Below are 26,123 nucleotides of genomic sequence, written 5' to 3' on the forward strand. Positions count from 1 at the left end.
AACCTTTCCAGTCGTAAGATGGTTTTATCCTTGATAGAGAATGCGGTGGAGTCGAGGAAGTAGGAGTTGGGGAGTCCCGCTTTCTGTTTCATCATCGGTTAACATCACGTCCTCTAACACAGGCTGCAGACCCAAGCCATCGGTGCCTGGGGCCCCAGATGGAAGGGAGAAACGTTCTGGTAGTCTAACATTTTTTTAAAAACTCTTTCCTCCCTTCTCAGATGTCTGTGCATCTGTTATTATTCGCTGCTGAACGTGTGAGCCGCTTTTCAACCCCTCCCGTGGTTGTTTTGATCTTTTACTGGTTCTGTGACTTCTGTGCAGCAGCAGGGGCCTCCTAGGTGACGCCTCCTGCTTCCCCGTTGTCAGGACCTTTCCTAACGAGTCAGCACGTTGCTGTAGGTGGTCGTCCAAACTTCTGCCTTTCTTGGGTCTTGAGAACTTGTCATGCACCCTCCGGAAGGCCAGAAGGCAAGTGTGGCTTAGCCCCGTCTTTCCCTCTGCGGCTGTCAAAGGCCCTTTCACACAGTTACGTCTTCTGGGAGGATCATGACTGCCTTTTCCCTTTGCATCGATCAGAATCCAGTACGTAGTAGCAATTCCTCATCTCGTTTCCTGAGTGAATGTGATGCCCAGACAGGCTAACGATGCTTTTAGCCCACTGAGACTCCCAGGAGGTGCCTGGTAGTTGAAACCCCTCCTCGCTAGTGCAGTCTGTCTCTGGGCCAGTTTTCAAGTCTATACAAGGAACAAACCATTGATTTCTTCTCTCTGACCAAGCGATCTATGGGATATTCCCAAGGCAATATCATAAATTTCCTTTCACCTTTTTCATTGCTCTTCTTCCTTTTCCTGTGAAGCATGATTGAGCATGACTAAATGTTTTCATCGCTATCTTCAGCATCCCAACATGCCCAAGATGATTACTTTTCTGAGTTCTTTTTCTGGCTGGTGGCCAAGGAAATGGGTGCGCTCCCTGTGTGTGAGGCGCAACACCAGGCGTGCCGTGGTCTTCCCTGTAACGCTGCTCAAGGTGACCTTTCCCATGAGTGTCAGAGATGCTCTTTTCAGTGTCTTCTTCCACTTAGAACTCACAGTGCTGCTTTAGGAGCTGGCTGCAGTTCAGCTGAGTTCAGGAAGTGTTAAACCGTTATCTTTTCCTGTTTTGGGCAGAAATGCTGGTGCTGTGTTTTCACACATGTTTATTTTTACATCTGTTCCCACACAGACACTTAAAGAAAAATATTACTTACCGTGTATGTTAATGACAGGTCCTGGTAGGGGACTATGTCACTGGGTATCAGGAGGACAGGGACAAGACTATAAAGTTCTGGGAATTGCTGGATGTCTGACATTAAAATAGAGAATTGAGTAAACATTTATTGCATGCTAGGGGCTTCCCTGAAGTGTTAAGTTTCTTGTCCATCTCAGAGTAACATACATGATACTACCCTTATGTCTGCCTTGTCCTCAGTATAGAAGTTAGGCACATCTATAACATCTGTTCTAGTCTCAGTTGCCATAATACCTAAGAAGATTGGAAGATTAATGTTGGAGTGGTAAAAGACCACTGTATGTATTCAAAACTTTTGCAGGTGACACTTTGAGGAACAAGGGTCAGGGAGAGTGCTTTGACATCTAAGTGGCAAGCCCATGAAGGTCAGAGGGGGCTGTGGCTGAAATGGCAGTGAGGTGGAATAGGACCAGGTGAGGAGTAGTAGTTATAAGGAGGGGTCAGGTCAAGCTTCATTGCTGAGCGAATGAATGCATCCCTCCATCAGTGTCAAAGCAGGGCTCCACTTGGTCGATTTCCAAGCATTGCCCCGACTCTGGTACCCACTGGCTCTCTGACCATGACTGGTTCTCCATACGAGAAGCAAAGTTTCCACATCTTCGTTGTTTTTTAATGATTTTTTATTTTTTTTAAGTGAACCCTTTTGTAAGAGGGAAAAAAGCAATTTTGAAGGAGATGACCATTGTTTTACATCATCAGGGTCAGTGGATATTCTTTATTATCACATTGGTTATAACTTAGATTTGTCACAGTTACATGAGTGAGAGGGGAAATGAGAGGCAGCTAGAGATAGGGAAAGCTTTTTGGCTGTTGTGCGACCTGTAGTTATCCCAGAACATGCTGCACTCAGGGCTGGGTTAGGGCAGCTGTTCACACCAAGGGAGATCTGAGCTAGCAAGCAGGGCCTATGAGGGAAAACTCTAGGCAGCCTGGTGACTAAGGCGGGGGGCAGAGTAGTTGTGGTTCTTGATACCACTCCATGCAGAGCAGAAAAGCCAGCTAGTGACTCGAGTACAGGGAACAGGTTTCAGCACCTGGAAGAAGACTGGGCCGGTCCAGGTACAGTGTCACTGCCCAGCTGCACTGGATGGGCATTAGGACAGGACTTGGCTTCCAGCTGTGGACTAGAATGCATCCACTGAAATTCCATAATACAGAAGCTGAGCAACCTTTAAGAAGGTGGGGTAGTTCCCAGAATCAAGTGAATCCCTTTACAGGAAGGTGAAGGACAAACCAAGGCAGCTTGACTAATGGGCAGGTACTTTAGGATTCCACAGAATCAGTCTTAATCTGTGCTCACCTTTTTTTTTAAGATTTCATTTATTTTTAGAGAGAGAGGAAAGGGAGGGAGAAAGAGAGGAATACTTCAAAGTGTGGTTGCTTCTGGTATGCCCCCTGCTGGGGACCTGACCCCACAACCCAGGCATGTGCCCTGACTAGGAATCAAACCGGCGACCCTTTGGTTCCCAGGCTGGTATTCAATCATCTGAGCCATACCAGCCAGGGCTGTGCCTCAGCCTTTTCATATATCCAGACTAAACATTGTGATTAGCCTACCATGGACCATTTGCCCATTTGCTCATTGTATCTGATGGACCAGCCCCTCAAGACTGCCTACAGTTGAGGAAAAGGCTGTTTTCCAAAGAAAGTCAAAGGACCGTTTTCAGGAAAAGCAGGCTGAGTGGGAATGAACAGCAGATGTCCCCCGCATAGAGCCTGAATCAGTATATGCTGAGGGGGAAAGGTATATTGATGCAATCTAAAATTCCATTTCCCCTCTGACTGTTGCAGTCGGTGGTCTAGACATTTGAAACATGTTGCTGAATAGTTTCTATTTCATTTCCATGTTTTAGAAGCATTTGACTTCTGCAGTGCCATATTTCAGTGAGTTCAACCTTTTTCATCGCACTGCACACATAAACTAACTACTAAAATTCTTCAGCACACCAAAAATATATTTTTGCCAATCTGACAAAAAATAGGTATAATTTTGATTCATTCACACCAGACAGCTGTTGTTGGGTTGGCTGTTTATATTTTTTAATTTGACCACCTAAGGGAAAAGAGGTCAGTGCCCCTGATGATGGAGCCAGGTATTGCATGTTTTAAAAATTCTTGCAGCACCCGGTTGAAAATCACTGCCATGCTTGAAAACGTAGTTGGAAATCCCGATCTTTAAAGCTCCTCGTTCACTGTGTGCAGACTGGTGGGTTTTCTGTGCCCTCCCTGCCTGCACAGCCGCTGTCGGCTCCCAGTGCAGAACACTGCGAACGAGCGTTCTGCTGCCACGATGCTCAGCCTGGGACTTTGCGTGTCTTCAGTAGCTCTACTGACTGCTTCTGTGTTTCTGAATAAATAAATAAATGATGTTCGCATGTGTGTGTATGTGTGCTATTTTATAAAGATACCACTGAAATAAATAAAATACAAACGTCTAAATTATTTAGCCAAAGATTGTTTTGTTCCAGAAACTTGAACCAAAAAATTTTAGAAGAGGGCTTTTAATTTACTATTGTTTTTCCAAGAGAACAAAATAAAAACATGTTTAAATCTCTAGAATGGACCACGGGCAATGCTCATAATTTCCTAAGGTGAGTAACAGCGACCTTTAATCACCCCTAAGTTCTGTACTTGTGCCATTAAGTCTCTGGTTAGTTTTCCAGTTCATTCTCTTTTCTTAGATTCTACATCTGCTTCCGATGTGGCTCTTTGTCTCATGACCTCATTCTAGGTCAAGAAATGTGAGCAATTAGCATGGGCTTTTTAACGTCTAATATTGGAAGCCATTGAGTAAAAAGGATGTGTAATTGAATTCTCCTGAATATGCTTGGGAGTTAATGTAATAGATTTTCTGATCCCAATTACAGCCTCACTTACAGTTGCGGTGATGGGGAGTCCACAACCATGTCACGGTTCTCTGTCACTGCATTACCAGGCAACAGAACGATTTTCGTACCTGATTCTCTTTTCCCTCCCTCCTCCCTACCCCTGTTTTTCTGTTGCATAACCTCTATACAGATAACAATTTTGGAGAAAACACGTACTTACTTACCATTAATTTATATCAGCATAGAGCCGAATCTATTATTTTACTATCTAGATTCATTCACTGGCCACAGCTTTAATTAAATAGTATCCCATTAAAAAATATTAATCCCTACATTAGTGTTTCTAAGGCTTTTTCCCGTCTTGAAGATTTCACAGGGAAGGTTGCCTGTATAATCTCTTGGGAGAACAAGGTGACTGGAACTGTTTGAGTGACAAGCATTGTGCTACATTGCTAACCTAATATCACGTAACCTTCGTATTAACCCTGTTTTATGCACGAGAAAGCTGAGGTACAAGAGTGCAAAATAATTTGCCCGGTGTCACATAGAAGCGCCGTGATCCAAATCTGCACACTGATCTGATGACAAAGCCTGTTCCCTCTCACCACAGGCTGCCTTTTCGATTTCAACAATACAGATAATAGCTACAATGTTAGTGCAGGAGGAGTTAGGCGCTGCCCCACGTGCTTGGCACATGCAGCATCTTGTTTAATCCCCTCAAAAAGCTGTGAGAGAAGGTGGGCAGCTAGAGGTTCGGCAGTTGTCTAAGGTTACCATAGCACATAACTCGTGGGCCTAAACTGCCTCTCTCTCTCCCTGGTCTGTGCGCCCAGTCCCCACTCTGTAACGCCTTCATCGATTGTACCCTGTGCTCCTAACAGCATCGGTTACCATCCTACAGTGAGGAAAAGATGCGTGATGTCTAAGGACTGGGTTTTACAGCTGTGAAGACTATTCCATGGGTGGTTAATCATTGGTTGCATTTGGTTATTTATTTAATCATTATTGTATTTTTTAACATTACTGCTTAGTCCCCTTGTGCCCCCTCTTCATTTACGGTTCTTTTAAGCCCTTGGCTTTTGCTCAGAGCAGCACCCGGCAGTGGGTATGTGTCATCATACGGGTACAGCGGTGGAATGATGAGAGGCAGGGAGAGGCTGTAACTGTCCAACCAGCTGCACCTCCAAAAATATCACCTGCACATCCACTTCTCTTCATCCCTGTCACCACAGGCTCACCAGGCCCCATCAGCCTTTATCTGAATTGTTACAGTAGCCCCACAATGACCTTCCAGCCTGAAAGTTCTAGTGGATTTCTATCGCACAAAGACTATAAATTTAAATTCCTTGTTGTCTCTCCCAATCTGGCCCTGCCTCTTCTTGTTTGATGCTCTTGTCCACTGTTACTGCTCCTCAGGTCCCTGCAAATGCCAAGCTCATTCTCGCCTCCCATGCTTGGCTCCTGCTCTTCGCCATTGGTTTGCACTGTCCTTCATCCTTCTTGACCGAAGCCCTCACTGAGGTCTCAGCTGGAGAGGCCTTCCCTTCCCACTCAGTAGGAAGCGGCGATGACGGTAGTGATAACACTACGCAATGAGTGCAGCTCATTGCAGTTTCTGGAGCTCTTACTACGTGCAAGGCATTGTTCTCCACATCTACTGACTCACCGGGTCCTCCAACCCGCTGTGAGGCAGGTACTATTATCATTTCTATGTACAGGTGATGAATGGAAGCACCAAGAGTTCTAGCAATCATTCTACCAATCGCTTATTTTCTTCATCACACTTACCATGACCTGTAACTATATTGTTCTCCAGAGAACCTTATCTTATTTTCTGCTGTTTCTTTCTGCAGCTTTTAAAAAAATGGCTGCCACATAGTAGGCACTCATGTTGAACATCTGTGTTGAGTGAATGAATGAACTAATGAACAATGGGTTTTGCCGATTGGGTCATGATATTTGTGATGAGAAATGGAAAACCTCAGAGATGATAATTCTGCTGTGATTGTATGAAAGGACTAAGACCCTTTCACTAAAATAGCTGTTGAGCATTTTCTTCCCTGTTAGTTACCTTATCCCGTGTGAACATTAGCGTGCGATCATGAATCTGGGCAGAGGAGGACCACATGTCAACATACTCAGTAACCCGTTAGTCACTGGTCAACAGGTGAGTCCCAGGGACAGTTGTTGGCGGCCACAGATTATCGTCACTACTGATCTTTTCAAACAGGATGGTGTAGCCATGACCGCAAAGCGCCCTTTGTCTTTGTGGCTGGAATCCGGCTGCGGATCATGTCAGGCAGCCATTGTAGCGAAACGTTGGTCTCAAGTAGGGAAATTCTGTTTTGTTTTTTAATTTTCTTGTTTTTCTGAATAAATGAGAAGTCAGCATTTTTGTTCCCGGTGCTCAGCTGTTACAAATGCCACACAGGACTTTAGAGCTGAAAAGGAGCTTAAGATTATTAGCCTACCTTCCTCACTTTGTAAGGCAGGAGAACAACCCCCCAGGGAGTAAGAGACTAGCTTGGGGGCCGTGTAAGTAATCACCGGAAGAACCAGAGCTTGCCACACAACCACTAAGAAGGTTGAATGGCCAGACGCTCTTAGGGGAAGATGAGCACATGTTCACTTCAGGGCCATGAATAGGATGTTGAGCCATCATCATCCTATGTTTTCTCATCGAGAAAATTATTGCTGGAAGCCGCAGTGGTCCCCAGGAGGATGCTGCTTCTATATCCTTATTTAGTAATACAAAGTCATGTCCTCTTCTGGCACATTCAGTAGCTAAAACCTTTTGCTTAACCTATGGGCAAAGAAGGTTCTGAAGAGGCCCCACCTTCCATGAAGACTCTGTGAGAACTGCTGATAGATCTGTGACTCCCACTCCTCCACTCTGCCTTCTCTGAGGGGAAGACACAAAAGCTGGCTTAGTCCTTAGGAAGTCTTCAGAAGGCAAGACAGGGGGCTACCTGAATGATTTCTGTGCACAAGCCCTCTACATTATTAAACAAATCCAACGGGCATGGCTTCTTTCCTTAGGGCAGAGTAAACTATGTACACTCACAGGGGTGTCCAGCCCATGGCCCGCGGGCCCTTATGCAGCTCAGGATGGCCATGAATGCGGCTCAACACAAAATTGTAAATATGCCCTGACTTGTGTGGCTCAGTGGATTGAACACCGGCCTGTGAATCAAGTGGTCACTAGTTCAGTTCCCAGTCAGGGCACGTGCCTGGGTTGTGGACCAGGTCGCCAGTAGGGGGCACTTAAGAGACAACCACACATTGATACTTCTCTTCCTTTCTCCTCTCTAAGAATAAATAAAATCTTAGAAAAGAATAAAAGAGAATCTCCCTTTCTCCTTTCCCCTCTCTAAGAATAAATAAAATAAATAAAAAACTATGATAGTAAAGTACATGTAAACAAAAATCAATGACTTTTTAAAAATATATGTATAAATTTACTTAAAACATGAGATTGTGTGTGTGTGTGTGTGTGTGTGTGATTGCGTGTCTCAGTGTATTCAATGTGTGGCCTAAGACAACTCCTCCTCTTCCTGTGTGGCCCAGAGACACCAGAAGGTTGGACACCCCTGGAGAGGAAGGAATGGCAACCGTGCCATCTTAGTTTCATCCTCTTTGGGGCAGGGTGGCGGGTTCTTACCCCAGCTACCCCTGCCACTGCTGTACATCAATGTACAGGTGAAGGCATTGCCCAGGTGTGAACCCAGGGTCTTTATGTGGTCCTCAGAGCTGCTAAAGGTGGCAATTTGCAAAGGAACTTTAAAAAAACAAAAAAAAGCAAATGTAGAGTTACCTGGCACATGTTAAATGGCTGTCACACTGAATGTGGGGAATGTGTTTTCACTTCTAACCCAGAAAAAATATGAGATGACAATTGCTACCTAGCTGTGGCGACCATGGAAGTTAATTCAGAAGCCAAGGCAGTGGGACAGGTGGGCACAGCAAAATAACAGCCATGAGGGGAGCAGAAAATGTCAGAGGAGAAGCCACTGTTACTTCTGGAAAGAGAAGTTCACAGGCAACTTTCATTTGCATTTCTTAACAAAATTGTCCTCACTTATAGTCACCAATGCAAGGTGACAGATTATAGAGCTGATGGCATGTATAGTCTTTTCTCAGGAATGTACTAGCCCCTTATCAAATGTATCTTTGGCGAATATCTTCTCTGATTCGGTAGATTGTCTTTTCATTTTGTTAATGGTTTCCTTTGCTGTGCAAAAACTTTATAGTTTGATGTAGTTCCATTTGTTTATTTGTTCTTTTGTTTCCCTTGCCTGAGGAGATAATATCAGAAAAAAAATTGCTAAGAGAAGTGTTAGATTTTACAGCCTATATTTTCTTCTAAGGAGTTATATGGTTTTGAATTTTATATTTAAGTCTTTATGCTGTTCTTAAGGAAAACCTAATAAAAGATTTTTAAGAACTTTTAAGATTGATAGGCCTCTATTTGATAATCTGTATCTTAGTCTGTTTAGGCTGCTATAACAAAATTCCGTAGACTGAGTGGCATATGGACAAGAGAAGTTTGTTTTTCATAGTGTTGAGTTGAGGGCTGGAAAGTTCAAGACCACAGCACCAGCAGATTCAGTGTCTAGTGAAGACCCACTTCCTGGTGCAGAGCTGGCCACCTTCTCTCTGTGTCCTCACATAATGGCTGAAGGATCACTTTTGGGGTCTCTTTTACAAGGCCACTAATCTCATTTACGAGGGCTCAACTCTCATGTCCTAGTCACCTTCCAAAGGTTTTGCCTCCAAGTGCCACCACTGTGAGGAATAGGATTTCAACATGCGAGTTTTGGAGGGGACATGAAAACATTTGGTCTATAGCAATGCATATGTGAAATTTTGACTGTATAGAGCCAGGGGGGAAGCTCGTGTTGTATCCAAAACATAATGTAGTGAAAGATCATCATTCACCACGTGACCACGGGCGTAGCTGCAGGCGTGTCTGAAACTGCAAAATGACAACTGCAGCAGCACTTCCTGTGGAGCCCTGTGACCTCCAGCACGATGAGTGTAAAATGTGACTTGCGCTGTGTGCCTGTCTACCTGGAAAGCTTTCAGTGGCCCGCTGCCGGCCAGGGGATGCGGTCGGACTTCTCCACAGGCATGAGAGCCCCTCCGAAACCCAGCCTGTGTGCTTCCATAGTGCCGGATCTCTCCTGTCTTTACCTTGCGCTTGGTGTGTGCTTCAGTTTTATTGCCATTTGCATTCCCTGCCACGCACTTCCCTGGTCCCTGCCCTGAGGCCCCTGTGTTCCTATTCCTCGCTTTTGCAGAAAACCTAAATGATTGTCTGGTTTCATATAGCAATAAAACCCTAGGCAAGCTTTTCTTACACAGTTACCAGCTCTTGGCTGCTCTAGTGTTCTTATCAGTGGGTGGAGAAGCATTTGCTTGCCCTCAAAAAAAAAAAAGGCCAAATAACCACCCCTTTGTCATTTGGTGTTTGTTCATTCGGCAAACATTGACTGAGTACCTGCTGCTGGTACTGGCGTTAGGAGATGAGAAACACAGGACCCGAGGCCCCAGGGACTTCCCATTCCGGCCGGGGTAGGCGGACCCAGAAGCAGGCAGCCGCAAAACCTTCCCGTGAGTGTTTCTGCTGGGGAGGGCCGGGAGTGCACAGGGCTGTAGAGTCACAGAGAAGGCTCGCTGACTTTCGCTTGGTGAAAGGCTTTGGGTGAGGCCCGTATTAAAGAGCTTACGGGAGGAGTTGGCGTTGGCTTGGTCGAAAAGAGGGTGCTGCAGATAAAGTAGTGGTGGTGAGCCTTTGTAGGAAAGGGCAAAGGGGATGCTTTCCTCCAGTCTCACTGAATTCTAGCTAGGGTAAAATAGCACTTAATTTTTTTTATTCTTCTAGGACTTCTATGTATGTTTTTTTAAATATATTTTATTGATTATGCCATTACAGTTTTTCTGTTCCCCCCTTCATTCCCCTCCACCCTGCATACCCCTCCCCCACCATCCCCCCCTTAGTTTATGACCACGTGTCTCAAGTTCTTTAGATTCTACATTTCCCCTACTATTCTTGCCCTCCCCCCTATCTATTTTCTACCTACTGTCTATGCTACTTATTTTCTGTACCTTCTCCCCGCTTCTCCTCCTCCCACTCCTCTGTTGCTAACCCTCCATGTGATCTTCATTTCTATGGTTCTGCTCCTGATCTAGCTGTCCTCTTAGTTTGCTTTTGTTTTAGGTGTGGTTGTTAATAACTGTGAGTTGGCTGTCCTTTCACTGTTCCTATTTTTTATCTTCATTTTCTTAGATAAGTCCCTTTAACATTTCATATAATAAGGGCTTGGTGATGATGAAGTCCTTGAATTTGATCTTATCTGAGAAGCACTTTATCTGTCCTTCCATTCTAAATGAAAGCTTTGCTGGATAGAGCAATCTTGGTTGTAGGTCTTTGGATTTCATGACTTGGAATACTTCTTTCCAGCCCCTTCTTGCCTGTAAGGTCTCTTTTGAGAAATCAGCTGACAGTCTGATGGGAACTCCTTTGTGGGTAACTGCTTCTATGTATGTTTTAAAGTATTATCAACTTTGCCAGAATCTAGTTACTGAGTAGAAATTGCCTGCATCTATTGAGTTGTTACAATGATTGTGAGATGACTTGAAATGTTTCATCTTAAAAGCATTTAAATTTGTGAATATAAATTCAGATTAGTGAGAAGAGTAAGATGATCATAGTAAGTTAAATAATTGTGACAGTTTCCTTTTTAAACCTCATCGTTCATCCTTTTTCTGTCTTCTCCAAATAGGAAAGAAAATAAAGGATTAAATATGCATGCTTAATTTTTAAAATATATTTGAACTGACCTCTTTCTTATTAGTGTTGTATAAAACTGTAATGTAAACCAATTTAAAATTTTTTGTTATTTTTGGACGTAGTCATATGGAATGGGAGGAAATTAAATAAGTTGAACATGTGTGGGGGAAAGGCAAACAAAAATTGAAAATTGATGTCGTTGTTTTTGAAATAGGTCTGTGTTTACGTGACTATTAAATTTAGCACAGATGTTAAATATGGGGATTTTTTATTATGAAAGAAACAAGAACACCAACAAGGAGACGCATGTCACATATAACAGACTTTAGATTATGGAATAGTTATGAAATGTGGTTTTGGTCTAGAATCTTTTAGGGTGTCCAACCTTTTGGCGTTTCTGGACCACACTGAAAGAAGAAAAGTTGTCTTGGGCCACACATTAAATACACAAACACTAACGGACACTGAGGAGGAGAGAAAAGGTTTTTAAGTAAATTTACAATTTTGTGTTGGGCCGCATTCATAGCCATCCTCATGGGCCACGGGTTGGACACCGCTGCCACATAATAAAATGAAGCATTTCTCATCAAGTAAGAGGACTCTCTCTCTTTAAGGATATGAGAAGACTGATGATGTTTCAGAGAAGACCTCACTGGCAGACCAGGAAGAAATACGGACTATATTCATCAACCAGCCCCAGCTGACGAAATTCTGCAACAACCATGTCAGGTAGGAACTGCTGAAGGACGCGTGGGGCCAGTTCTCCCAGCCGAGCCCTAAGGCCATCTTCCAGCCACAGTGAAAATGCTCGCTCAGAGCTTTGAGTTAAACCAGTTGGGAGAGCTTACTGGAGGCAGTGTGAATCAGCTACTTCTCCAACTAGCCAATAAGGAGATGTTAGTAAGAATCTGGAAGCAGGAAGAGGCGGAAAGGATAAGTAGCTGCTCACAGGCAAATGCCTTTGTCTTAAGGCTGTTATGGAATGGTAGGTTATTGTTTGAGTTTACACACTTTTTACATTTTAGAAGAGGTCTTTACAGTTATTCACTGAGAACTCCTTTTGGTTAAATAATCTTTAAATATTGGCTTTTGATGCTTGCGGAATTTTGTGTGGTGACAAGGAATGGAAGGCTGTGAGAATTACTTCATTGTTCCATTTTCATTCCAGCGATAATATAAAAAGTGTCTCTGGCACAGGCCCTCTTCATAAGTGGCCTCTGGAAGCAAGTGACACCCTGGTGCCCGCCCAGTGTTTCTCCAGGGGCAGAATTTGTAGAGTTGAGACATGTCCATTTAAAATGAATATTTATAACTTCAAAATCAAGAGTAACATTTCACAGCCTGGGGGTGTGGTGTGTGTCCCTTTAATTTCCTCCCTGTTGATTGACAAGAGATCCATGTTCCCAAGACCCAAATGGTGTTGTCTGGCTACGTCTGCCGTCTGCCGTGATGGGTGCGGAGGCCTAGCCAGGTTCGTAGAGGGACCGCAGAGAAAAGTCAAACAGAAACCCAGACAGCTCGCCATTTCTCTGAAGTTATCCAAGGAAAGCGTCTCTATGTAAAGTTTCTGGTCCTGCTCAAATTGCTGATTTCATTTTCCCAAGATTTTATTTTCCATTAACGTATTATAAATGACCTTAACCAAAGTTGTTTTCTGTTGTAAGCTACTCCCAGGTATGTGAAACTGGATGATTGACCAATGAGAACAAAAGCTATGAAACAGAGACCTAAAGCCTTCCTATTACTGATACAGTTCCTTTCACTCCTTTTCATTTAGGTTAATGACCATTGGTAATATTCTCCCAATTTGAAACAGAAGGCAGATGTTCGTTGTCTGATTTTTTATATGGTGATAACAGAATTTTGTCAGCATTGGAGCTAATTGCAGAGTAATTTTTACACAACTTTTCATTTTCTTTTCTAGCACTGCAAAGTACAACATAATCACCTTCCTCCCACGATTTCTCTACTCTCAGTTCAGAAGAGCCGCCAATTCATTTTTCCTCTTTATTGCACTGCTTCAGGTAAAGTTATTTCATAAAGTCTTAGTTCAACATCACATGTCCCGCTATTTAAAAATGCCCGTGACCAAGCCTTTGAACCTTATCCCAACACAGAGAAATCAGCCAGTTTGGGTGGACATTTCTGGCCCCTGCTATGAGCAGTGTTAGAATTTCACTGCCTCTTTATGCCTTCTGATTCATTTTTATCAGCTTAACCTTAAATGTTTTGTAAATTCTATGTGGCAAGGACTATTCATTTAGGTGCTAAAGGAGATGGGACTTTTTCTTATAATATTAATTTATTGTAGTAACAACAAAGCTGTCATTTTGGAACCTTAGAATACAAGAATTACCATTGTAAGCTTGTTTCTCTTTGTATTTGAGTTAGTTATAGTCAGAAAAAGTTTTGTTATATTAAAAAAATAGCGTACACTCATTGTAAAAAGAATTAGAAAACACAACAAAATATAAAGAAAATATTTACGACTCATTCAGCCACCCAGAAACAAGTACTCTCTTAAAATCTGGGTGTACCTCCTTCTGCTCTGTTTTTACTTTCCTGAGCATTATTTAGTTTACAAAAAGGGGGTCGTAGAGTACATATGTTTAATAATCCATGTAGTATCATGTGGATATTTTCCTATGTGATTTATCATGTATCTAAACTATCATTCTTAATGGTCATGTGATATTGTATTGTATGGGTCTGCTGTAATTTATTTAACCCATCCCCCTTTGTAGGAGTTAGTTCAACTTGCAACTGCTTGCTGTGAAGCTAATTAACACACTGTCCCAGCTACTTATTAGATATGAGCAGATCACCTTACCTGGTGTTAGTCTACCAAGGTGGTAAAATCAAGGAAGCATATTTTAAAAGGCCCTAAGATTCTGTTGTTTTTAAATGTATCATCAACTTGCTAGTTCTCACTGGATTTCTCTTTTTTTTCCCCCTTCAAATAGCAAATACCTGATGTATCGCCAACTGGTCGCTACACGACACTGGTTCCTCTCTTATTTATTTTAGCTGTGGCAGCTATCAAAGAGATAATAGAAGACATTGTAAGTACTTAATTCTTTTTTTAAAGATGTTTATTTATTTATCTTTAGAGGGGAAGGGAAGGAGAGAGGGAGAGAAATATCAATGTATGGTTGCCTCTCATATGTTCCCTGCCAGGAACTGGCCTGCAACCCAGGCTGCAACTCAATCCACTGAGCTACACCAGCCAGGGCCTTAATTCTTTCATGAATAAATGTGATTGTTATTTTTATATACAAATTTTAAAACATTATTTAAGTATTTTGATTCTTGGCACAGGCTACTTGAGGTGCCCATTCAACTTAAAAGCATACAGAATATACCCCCCACCCCGGAGTCAGTCTCTCTTCATTTCTATAGGATCAGCACTGCAAAATGCTCATTACCGTGTTTCCTCGTGTTTGTAGTTTATAAATGGAAGAAATGAATTCAAATTTAATAATTGGCTTAGAGAGAAAAATATATTTGACCATAATTTTTAATTAATTATGTTCAATTTTCAATTTGCACATTAATTTCACATTAAACGGAAACTCCAAAATATCTAAATGTAAGAGGCTTTATGGTGTTTTTTATTTTTTAATTTATATACCCTAGTTTTCACCTCATTAAATACCTATGATTCCTTTTCATCTTCGTTTAGTAGTTCTAAGTTTCCTTTTCTTTTGTTAAAAGAAAGTAACAGTAAATTTTCTATTTTTATTTTTCCGTAGTAGCAGAGAAAAGGGGAAGTCAATTTCCCCTTTATAAAGTACATTCCCCAAAATAAACTCAGGCTTTTCTTTTTCTTCTATTTTAACTGTTATTTTAACTACCTCAGTTGAGGAAACCAGTATTTTTTTCGATGCCCTTTAAATAATTTGCTCGTCAGAAATGACCTTTTGTGAAGCCTTAGGCAAGTCAGATGGTAAAGGGAGGAAAGGCTGAGCCATTCCGCAGAAAGCTCCAATTTAAAGTTGTACAAACATTACTATCATGGCCGTGTGGGGTCAGACTGGGATCTCACTGAGAACACACGAGCCATAGCACCACTGCGCCCATTAGGCATGGGTCAGCCGACCATTTACGTCATCGGTCTCAAAAACAACCAAGTGTCTGATAGTAGGAACAGCGGTTGCGGGTGCGTGCACACACTCGGGTATAAAGCATGCTGGCCGGAAATGGCATACTGTTGGGGACCACTCCCTGAAAGGTTCACGGGCTCCCTTCTCACGTGTACAGTTCCACAAGACTTACCAGCTTTTCAGTCACGGTTGGATTGAGCGCTCCGTCAGAATCGGCCTCTGTGACAGTGCTTTGTCTTTCTTTGCCTCTTATGCTTCTGTTTCTTTACTTAACCTAGTTTTCACCGAGCATCTGGTGCTTACTGGGCATTGTGCTATTGTTTCTTTTTTTATATTTTATTTATTTATCTTTAGAGGGGAAGGGAAGGAAGAGGAGAGAAACAACCTACCCCAGGTTGTGCTATTGTTTTTACAAATGCTTTTCTCATTTAATTCCTTCAATAACTTTGAAAGTTGGATATTAACCCCATTTTACAGGTAAGGAAGCTGAGGCTTGGCAAGGTCGTGCAACTCAGGAAATTGATATCATTTCTATCCCGTCCAGCGTGCTCTTCCCCCTTATTTCTGTGGCAAGTCACTAGCAATACTATTAATAATGATTAGTGAACTTTGGGTTCCATGTACTTGCTTTGTGTCCTTTACATTTATTAAATCTTCTAACAACCCTTTAAAGAACAAATGATATTATCCCCATTTTACAGATGAGGGTGAAGAGGCACAGAGTAGTAGGTAACTTGTCCAAGGTCACACAGCTATTCAAGTGGGGCTGTCAGAATTCAGACAAGGCTCCAGACCCCTTTCTTATAACCATTGCTCTATACTGCCTTTCCTATCTTTATCTTTTTTTTATTTAAAAACATTATTTATATTTATTTTTAGAGGGAAGGGAAGGGAGGAAGAAAGAGGAAAAACATTGATTGGTTGCCTTCTGAACACACCCAGACCAAGGACTGAACCTGCAACCAAGGCGTGTGCCCTGACTGGGAATCAAACTGGTGACCTTTTGGTTTGCAGGACCATATATGCACAACCAGATGAGCCGCACCAGCCAGGGCCTTTTGTTTTTACCTTTCCTTAGCAAAAGTATAAGCTTGCTAGCTATGATTTTACTACCCTTTTCTATGAAAATGCATGGTGACTAGAATGGTAGCCAAGAAGGGTTCTTTTTGATCTTGTTTTTCCTTTCTATTTTTTAAACAAAACCCCTTTTGGCATGGTGTAATAACTGGGTACTATTAGAACACAGCTAGCTAGACAGTTTCTGCAAGAAATAATATTAGTATTGCAGGGTAATAATAGTACCATTTGAAGTTCTTTTCTAATAAAATATGTGTTAAGAAATGAACTAAAAATGGTCTATAAGATTGGTTTAGCAAGAGGTTTGTGTCAAGGTATAAGGGGATGGAAAGTTTGAAATATTACTTCCTAGAAAAGAAAAAATCAAATAATAGATTAGATAGATGGACAAAGAATTAGATGGCAGGCCCTCAGTAGATGTGTACGAAAGTGCATTAGACTTTTGCTGCAGTAATAATCACGTCCCAGATGTCAGTGGCTCACACATGAGCTCGCTTTTCATGTCTCAGGCACACTGCAGGTTGGTGTTGGGGAGGGAAGAGCAGGCGGCACCCGTGTTCATATAGTTCGCTTGGGGATGCAGCTGAATCTAGGCTTTGCCATGTGGAATGTTGTCTCACAGGACCGAGGAAAGAAAGAATGGAGATCTCATTTTTTCCTTGTTTTGGCCCAGAAATGGTGCATGTCACATCTGCCATCAGCCTAATATTAGAACTAGTGACATGCAGAAGGGAGGTATAATCTCCCAAGTTCATACAAGTAGAGAAAAACTGGATATTGATGAAGACTCATAATTGTGTGTACCATTCTTACATCAGTGAATAAAACAGAGCTTGCATTCTAGTGAAACTTCCTTCATATTCTGTTAAACAACAGGTTTTTTTAATTTTAGAATAAAGCACAGTACCAAAGGAGATACGACCTTACTTGAAAATGCTATAAAATTGATGGAGAGATCTTCATTTAATAAAAAAGGTGCTTCCTTTCGAATGCCAATTCTTATGGTCAGGGTCAAGGTTGTTTGTCTAATTAATAATATTCACCACTAGGCCCTGGCTGGTGTGGCTCAGTGGATTAAGCACCGGTCTACAAACCAAAGGTTCACCAGTTTGGTTCCCAGTCAGAGCACATGCCTGGGTTGTGGGCCAGGTCCCCAGTAGGGGGCACTTGAGAGACAACCACACATTGATACTTCTCTCCCTCTCTTTCTCCTTCTCTTCCCCCTCTCTAAAAATAAATAAATAAATAATTTTAAAAAATAATAATAATATTCACCACTAAAAATATGCCTTCTTTGCTATAAACTAGTTAACTTAAACACTGATAAGCTTTATTCATCATAAAACAAATACTTATTTAAAGTTTACAAGATTCAGAGATCAAATACCAGGTATATGCTGGTGAGTAAAAGCAACCCTGATGGAGCCTGCGGTCTAGTAAAGGAGACAGACATTAACAAGGTAGCCAGTCCAGCCAGTGTGAGAATTAAATGAGGCACATGAGGTCCTCAGACAGTGCCGAGTGTACAGTAAGTGCTGAGCATTTATTCTGTGTTGTCCTCATCCAAAGATCCCTTTGACTAAGATGTAGAAACTGGATTGGAAGGAAAACAGAGAGGATCTAGGTACACTTATTAGAAGAGTGTTCTAGTAGCAAGTATAAAAAGTGAAGATATTGTAGACTGCGTGGTATGGTAAAGATGGAGAAACATGGACAATTAATTCAATGTATAGTTAGGAGTAGACTTAATGAACACCACTTGACATGCTGCCTATCCTAGTTATTCTGTTCAGATTCTGTCTCTAACCGCTAGCATGTGAGCTCCAAGAGAGCAAGAGTGTTTGTCTCTTGTTCCTCGATGGGTCCCAGCTATAGTAGCAGGGCCTGACACTTATTAAGTGTTTAGTAAGCATTTATGTTTCAAATATAATCATACAATATATGGTTCTTTTTTCAGATTTTATTCATTTATTTTTAGAGAGAGGGAAAGGGAGGGAGAGACACATCAATGTGTTCTTGCCTCTCACACACCCACTACTGGGGACCTGGCCCACAACCCAGGCATGTGCCCTGACTGGGAATCGAACAGGTAACCCTCTGGTTCACAGGCTGAACTCAATCCACTGAGCCACATCAGCCAAGGCTAGTAAACATTTCTTGAGGGAAGAAATGAATTGGGATAAGAGGGAGAAGAGAGGGAGGAGGAAGGAGAGAGAGGGGGAAAAGGAAGTACAAGAACGACTGTCAGGTTCATGGTTTGTATGAGTAGATGGTATATGTTTTGTTGTCTGAAACAAGGACAAAGTCTTGGGGCTTAAAGTCATAGGTTGTTTTTAGATATAGTTTGAGATGCCCAAGGAGGCTACTAGATACATCTGTCTGGGGCTCACATGAAGAGTCTTGGCTGGTATATATGTATCAGTATCGGTTATTACTGGAATTGCGAGTATAAATGAACTAAGAGAGTACAGAGTGAGGCACAAAGAGGACAAGAGAATAAGCCCTCCAGAATTCTACCACTGAATTGCCAGCAAGGAGACAAAGAAGAAAGGGCCCGGGTGCAGGGACACCTGGGTAATGGTGCAACAAGAACTGCCTAGGGAGGGAGGGGTTCGCAGAAGGAGGATTGGTCAGTATTGCAGACTTCAGTATTCTAAAGTTCATGGAACTATTCAAATAGCACAGCTTCTTGGTGCACTGTCAACCAAATATTGAAAATATTAAATAATTCACTAGCTCTCAGTGGTATTAATGAATTCTGGTCACAGGACAGTGCGGGTATTTGAACTCAGAGAAAAACTATATTAATTTTTCTGAACTACTAATTTAAAAGGAGTAATGATCTTTTTAGTCCACAAAAATGCTTTTTTTTTTTGGAATCATAAGATTAGAATCTGCCTGTCTGGGCGGGTCCTTATGTGTATTCAGCACAGTTGTCTTGACAAGTAACCTAGTTTACTGAGGTGGAAAGGTTGAGGAAAGAGATGCTTTCGTACAAGAATTCTCTGTACATGGAAAGAAATGTTCAGGAACTCCTAAGGTTTCACTAAGATTAAATTTCCCGTAGAAACGGAATGTTTCATTAATTAGCTTTTCTTTGTCTCCTTCAGCTGAAAGTCTAACTATTATATATTGTAGATGTGCACTGTTTTGGAAACAGTTTGCACCAGCTCTGAATACCTAATTTTACCTTGAATCATTATTTCAGCTTAAATGTATCAGTGGTTACTTTTGATTTTAAGATCGTTATTAACAAACAAAAATGAGTAAGCATTTTAGAGTGTTATCAGTTTGTAAAATATGCTCTGCCAAAGCTTCAAATTTAACAGAACTTTAAACAAATTCGGTTAAGGATATTTGCTGGCAAATCATGTGCTTTCTTTTGGGAGCACTGTCTTGCCTATTAAAAGTCTCCATTCTTATGCTTTTATTAGCGAGAGTTTTATTCTGACAAAGAACTGTAGTGTGTTCCTGCATGTGGATGTGGCAAGAACTGTTTTCAAACGAGCCCCCCTCAGGAGCGTTCTGAAGGCTCATTTGCATTTTGTGCGGTTCTGGGGCGGACTGTTGAGAGGAAGTGAGGGGCCAGCCAGTAGGCCACTCCTCCTGCCTGCTGCTGTGTCTCGCAGGAGTGAGTGCTAATCCACGGCTCCAGGCTTTTCTCTTAGAAAAAAGTGTTTTCGTATGTGCATTGTGGTCTTAGAAACCCCATTTCTTCTCAGTGGAAAACTTCAGAACTCGTTTGCTTTGCATTTGTTCCGTCTTACCTAACAGAAGTCAGGTATGTGCAGCTAAATCTGATCATGGGTTTTATATGATAAACTCTTCCAGCACCAAGTGCATTGCACTCAACACTTTTCTCCGATGTCACCAGAGGCTGAAGTGTTTGTCACATGCAATGCTGTAAGTTTAGATGAATGTCATGGAAAACCTCTAGTTTCCCCTGGTCACTCAGATTCTCTCCTTCCCTCTGATCTCTTGTTTTTTTTCTTACTGCTCTAAAACCTGTGCTTATGTAACTCTTCCAACGTACCCACCTAGACACAGACTAGCTCACCTGTTTACTCTTTGTTTATTAATTTATTTCAGTGCTTTTAAGAGGAAGGAGAGTAGGATCCTGTGATCAGTGGCTTGTGATTTGGGGGGATGGTGGCTCTTGGGGAGCAGGAGATGGAAGAGGCTTTATGCAAGCAGCAGAGGTATTAGTTTCTAGTCTCTGACAGACATCCTCAGTCGTTAAATTATAGAAGATATACTCAGCTTAATTAGATAATCAATTTCATAATTTGAAAATATCTCTGTGCCATTATTAAATGGTAGTTATAATAATTATCTTAGGCAGTCTTTTCTAAGTGAGTTATTTAAGCAAAAGACTAGGTGAGTCTTTCAGCTTCAACTTTTCTAATGCATTAAAATTTCAGTTTTACCTACATGATCTTCCCAGGACCACACACCTGTTCTCCCAGGAAACGCCTGTTGTTCAAGATACTATGGATTGCACTCAGTTTTCAAATTCCTGAGCAGGAGAGGATAAAAGCCTTGAGAAACATGTGTCAAAGAAATCTCTTTTTTTGTGTGTGTGGGTGCTATTTTATTTGATTCATCTTATTCACTTTTTCACAGTTTTTGTTTTTGCTTTTAAACTTTAGAAACGACATAAAGCTGATAATGCAGTGAACAAGAAACAGACACAAGGTAGGAACCTTACAGTTTACTTCTCGCATCTGTCAAACGCACTCCCAGTAATATAAATGATCACTTCAGTTCGATGTAATTCCATTGAAAACACCGTATATCTCTGAAGTTTTTGTTCCATGCAGATTCTTGCTTTGCAGCATTATTAGCATGATACTTCAATTTGCATTAGAGTGATTTACAGTGGCAGTACTTTTGAAAAGTAACATTTGTAGCATATTTAAGTACCTCATAGCAATGTGCTCTGACGCACCATCCATAACATCCGCAGTGGCTTTGACAGCACTGAACGCTGCCTAATGTCTTTGTTTTGTTTGCGATCTGTAGCCGTGACTCTAGAAAAGATTTATAGAAAATAACCAGATGTGCCATTGCGTGGGGAAAAGGTATGTTGGGAGCACTTCAATTATACCGTACATGCAGATGGTGTATGCTCCATAAATAAATAAAATTCTTAAAACCAGGCCAGCTCTGGAAGGTGCATGGCATGGGTGACATGGCTCTTTCATCATCGGTCTCATTTTGATGCAGCCCCAAACCTTCGACACAAGCAAAGAGACCACGAAGCTCTCAGCTCTTTAATACATTCCCAGGGACAGGGGAAGCAGGCATGGTGTTCTGTCCCGGGCTTGCCCCATCGGAAAGTCTCCTGTCTCTTTGAAGACCCCTGATGTGTGGAGGATCAGACAGATATGTCTGCCAAAGTTAGCTGGTAATTAAAAACAGTTTTTTGCTGATACAATATCTGTAGGAACCTCTCAAACTGCCCTGTTTCTCTTCTCACCACCTTCCAGCAAAGGGATTATCTGCTAATTTTTTGATACATTTGAAGAAGCTAAATTTATTAAAGTGTCACCTAATAAGTTAACGAAGTATTTACATTATGTTGCTCCCTGGGGGACATATGAAAAAATATAAGGTAGGAAGTAGATAAAAGCCCAAAGTAAAAGATGATTAATGTGGAAAATAGAGGATTTGGATTACATGATCACAGTGTCTCTCTAGATCTTGTGGCAAATTATGGTTCCTAAGTCAAATGCTTTATCAGTCAAGAAGGAGAGAAAATGGAGGGGTAACTTGAGCTACTGTTGAATTTTGGGAAGACATTGGATGAGCAGAGGCGCATGGAGAAGACATTACCTGTGGGTTGGGTGAGACATCACATGAGATGAAGAAGGCTCCTGGGCTGCTTTTTTGAACCCTCATTGGAGTCTTGGATGAAACAAGAGATTCATATCAAAGGGAAGCTCACACATGATGGAAAGGTAGGCCAGGGTCACGTTTCACAGGGCCTTGAATGCCAAGCCAAGGGATTCTGACTTTTCTCGTGCATACCAACCAACTATTGAAGGTTTACAAGACAAAGAGAGGGGATGAACGTGCAGACTGAAGATGGGGGAGCAGGACAGATTGGAGAAGGAGGCTATTAGAAGTCTGGGAACAGAGTTACTCCAGGAAGGTGGGAAGGGAAAACCACAGGAATTGAAAAGGAAAATCCTGGATGATTCAGGTGCTAGTACAATATTTTTGGCAATATGCAGTTTTTGCATTTGTTGCCATGTTGGTCAGAATATTCAGTAACAGCTTTTGAACCAGTAATATGCAATTATTTTTTAATACATAAAGGATCTTGCAGTTGAGAACTACGATCTTCAGGGATGGGCCGTTATTTATTTCCAAGCCTTGGCCTGAGAAGTCATTGGGCAGTAAAAGAGTAGCTGTCATACGTGCCACACCTTGAACCGATATGATCTCCTTTTTTTCTAGATACATACCTACTTTCCCCAAAACTCTCTCTTGTCTACTATTCAGAGAAACCATTCTTTCTCGGTTTTCATTCTTCGTGTATCAGTTCACCATGGATAAGTACGATTAGCTCTGCAGCTATAGAAGAAGAATAGACAAGCGGGGGAGAAGGCTTATATAAAACTCATGTCAAAAATGAAATATCAGGGCTTAACAGCTATAAAAACGATTTTCACAGAATGCTTGGTAATCCCCTATGTAAGAAGCTATGGCTTTCAGTTTGATACTTGAAACTGTTTGCTAAGAGAAGGCCTTTTTTTCTTTGTGTAGTTTGAGTATCAGTCATTTTTTAATTTTGTTGTTGATAGGAGATAACAGAAATGTTGGTGGAGGATACTGTTTGCTGTCACGTAACTCAGCTTGCATAACATGAAAGCCATCTGTTGCCATTAGATGAGAGCGAACTTGAATTTGCTTTGCCGAATTCAGGCAGGAGTGGGTGTAGCAGTGGGAAGGGGTTATTTTTTACAGATAATTAATTTTGAACAAATATTTGAAGTATTAAGCTTAAAATTTAATTGTTTTAAATGTTTACCAAGATGGTGTAATAGGTAAAAGGACACTTCCTTCAGATTCAAGTAGTAACCATTCTGTATTCTTAAAGAAATGAATAGTTCTTCTTACTTGGCATTGAGACAGTGGAGTGACCTTTTTCTGTCATTCTCTAACAACTTCAGACATAAGTTTATAATTTCATTTCTAACATTTCTAATCATTTAACTGTAGACTGATGCCTGTCTAGTGCCTCATTTTTATCAACGAATGCACTCAGCCACGCATCATATTACGTATGGATTTTGTACCTAACTCAGGTCTTCATAAATGTTACATTTTGAGTCTATCGTCAATACTTCTTAAAACAAGCCATTTCTTCCCCTGGAGGTATATATACGCTTTGGTTAGCCACATGGTTCCGTGAGCTGACAAATTCAAAATGTGTTGTTCTCTTGAGTGTGTAGCTGTTGAGGGAAGGCAGAGTAAATTGATGCTCAGAAGCCCAGGAAATACAAGTGAGTCGTGAAGAGTTACCTGGCCCACTCACCCCAGTGAATCATGACCACCTTTCTCGGCTCCTCCTCTAGTGTCAGTACTAGGCAGCAACACTGCAGAGGGCAGGTCCAGCCTTTTCCTCATCCCTGTGTTCCCTGGAGCTCCTCGCCCAGGGCCCTGCTTTTCCCAGGTGTTCTGTGCGTGCATGGCAAATGAGCGGGTAAATGAACCACTCTCCGCACAGACGCTTGAGTCCAGATAACAAAGGAAGAATAAATCAGACATAAGAGGAGCCTTCTTGAAAATGCGTCGTCTGGAGTGTGAGCAAGATGAAATGCAGTATTTTCATAACACTGTGTCCCCGGCTGCTTCTCCAGCACTGATGATACACTAACGTGGCAGATGTTCTAGCCACCCGCTTCCCCTCTCTGTTGAACCCATCGCATCACTGCACCCTGCTTTGCCTCCTGTGAACACCGCGCTGTGTCCACGTACCAGTTCCATTACCCAGAGCCCCAGAGCACTGCCGTGTTCAGGATGCCCCAGCTTTCCTTGTATCTCAACGGACCTTCGTTTTCTCTGATTTCATCTCTCGGTGTGTAACATACTCCGTGTGTGTAACACATGCCGCAGGCAGTCTCGCACTGTTCTCCCTGAACTGGGTTCTTCTGCCAAATTTCACTCTGCGGGAATTTGTAAATTCATAATGATCATTGTAATACATAAATCGAAGCCAATCCCCACATGAATGTATTGTGGTTGAGTTGGTTCTTCTTAAATTGTGCAAATGTGCTTCTGTTTCTTACAAAATGCTGCTCTATGGCTCATATGTTAGTATGTCAAGGGGGGTGATGGTTTCACATAGAATCACGATACGGGGTCCTGGGAAATGATGAGGTTCAGGTTCAGGGTAAGAAGGATATTTGGGAAAAATAAAAATGCCCCCTGATGGGCTATATTTGCTTTCATAAAATCCCAGGTTTGGATACGCTTGCTGCAGAAAGGTGTGTATACATTCTGCGGGTGAGAATGCCTGAGAGTTCTGGCTGTGACATCTGACAGCTCATTGGTCACCTGCTCTGATGTTGTGGCTAAATGAGGGCCACCCTGACTACCATCAGACTGTTTAACACCTCATCATGTCTAGATAGAAGGCCTTAGAATAGAGTGAGTCTTTATTTAAGAAAGCAACTTTTCCCTGTTTTCATTTAATTGAGGAAAAGGCAGCATGAAATTCTTTTCAATTAGGCACATAGCTAAAAATAATGGGTCTCACTTTCACCTACGTCTTCCTTTCCCAGGCTTTTCAAAAGTGGAATTAAGTTGGTGTGGTGGCTGATAACCAGCAAGGACGCTCCTTCCCTGCAGGGCAGAGGGTTGCTTATCTCTGGAAACCACTTTACCTTTAAAGTCCTTGGTGAAAAAGGCGTTGAGTTGGTGTGGTTTGAGTATGTTTCAGGCTGTAAACCTGAAATGACCTATTAACAGGGCTCAGGGCTCATCTGGTTCCTATTCGTTCCAGTGCTGAACAAGGGAGCCAGAGTGTTCTGCTGAGGGCCTCAGAATAGCAGCCCTTTCCTGGCTCAGTGAACAGGTGGGTGTCCTGCCTTCTCCTCTCCCTGGTGGTACCTCCATCTCTCACTCAGTCAGCGGTCCTGAACATGAGCTCTGCCTCATCAGCGTCAACTTAATTGTGAAGAGCTCTTTAAAAAATATTTGGTTCCCTGATCTTAAAAATTGGGCTTCAGAACTGAGCACATATATGGCCTAAGGAATTTTGGACACCTGTAAGATTAATATTTTCAAATTATTCCAAAGATTTTAGGATTATACAAGTTGAATTGGTTAGATATTTTCCATAGTCACTGTGGATGGAGAGGAGGTATTTATTTGCGGGAAAATATAACCCCAGCTTGTTTTTAATATGGCCTGTAAATAAAAGTTGCACACAGAAGAGCAAAACCTACTGAGGAAATTTAAGAAGATAAAGTGAAAGAATAAGAACAAGTGTGATTCAGAGTTAGAACATTTGTTATTTCATCATTAACTCTTCATGGAACATCTACCTTGTGTAAGAGCCGGTGCAGGGGAAAAAACAAAAGCAGGCTCCCTTCTTTCTAACGGAATTGTATCTGGTGGGGAAAGTCAGGTGCTCACTCATATTTAATGCCAGATAGGGAAGCTAATAAGGGCCCCATGAGAGAAGTGGGGATTCAGGAAACCTTCTTGAAGGACAAGTGGAATTTCAATACGCAAAGCTATTGGGTTGTAGCAGTGGGAAGAGATCCAGCAGGAAGTGGGAAGTCATGAGATATATTCTTGAAAGAGCAAGTATTCTATTTTGACTAGAGTATAGTCTGTATGTCAAAGAGCAATGCGAAGAAATTGGAAGCCAAGTTACAGTCGTGTTTTGCAGGCTTTTGAAAGCCAGGTTGAAGAACTTGGAGAGAATGACTCAAGTGCGTGGCTAGGTTCCCAGTTGTACTTTTGAAAGAAGAACATGAAAGGTAGGTAATTAGGGAAGGGGACTAGTGTGC

The 26,123-nt window shown here is 41.9% G+C and overlaps 1 protein-coding gene across 3 annotated transcripts in view; it reads left to right on the forward strand.

Moving 5' to 3' along the window:
• Positions 1-26,123, forward strand: part of ATP8A1 (ATPase phospholipid transporting 8A1) — a 215,835-nt gene that overhangs the window by 16,560 nt on the left and 173,152 nt on the right. For 2 of the 3 annotated variants that reach the window (XM_053672277.1, XM_053672278.1), the window contains exons 2-5: positions 11,530-11,644; positions 12,840-12,939; positions 13,879-13,977; positions 20,745-20,790. In XM_053672277.1, the coding sequence (XP_053528252.1) occupies positions 11,530-11,644; positions 12,840-12,939; positions 13,879-13,977; positions 20,745-20,790 (360 nt within the window). Of the gene's footprint in view, positions 1-11,529; positions 11,645-12,839; positions 12,940-13,878; positions 13,978-20,744; positions 20,791-26,123 lie in introns of those variants that run through there. The other variant, XM_053672279.1, reaches the window with a different exon arrangement.

This window comes from Artibeus jamaicensis, unplaced genomic scaffold, assembly GCF_021234435.1.
Source record: "Artibeus jamaicensis isolate MK-2021 breed Jamaican fruit bat unplaced genomic scaffold, CSHL_Jam_final contig_76, whole genome shotgun sequence".
NCBI classification, from domain to species: domain Eukaryota; kingdom Metazoa; phylum Chordata; class Mammalia; order Chiroptera; family Phyllostomidae; genus Artibeus; species Artibeus jamaicensis.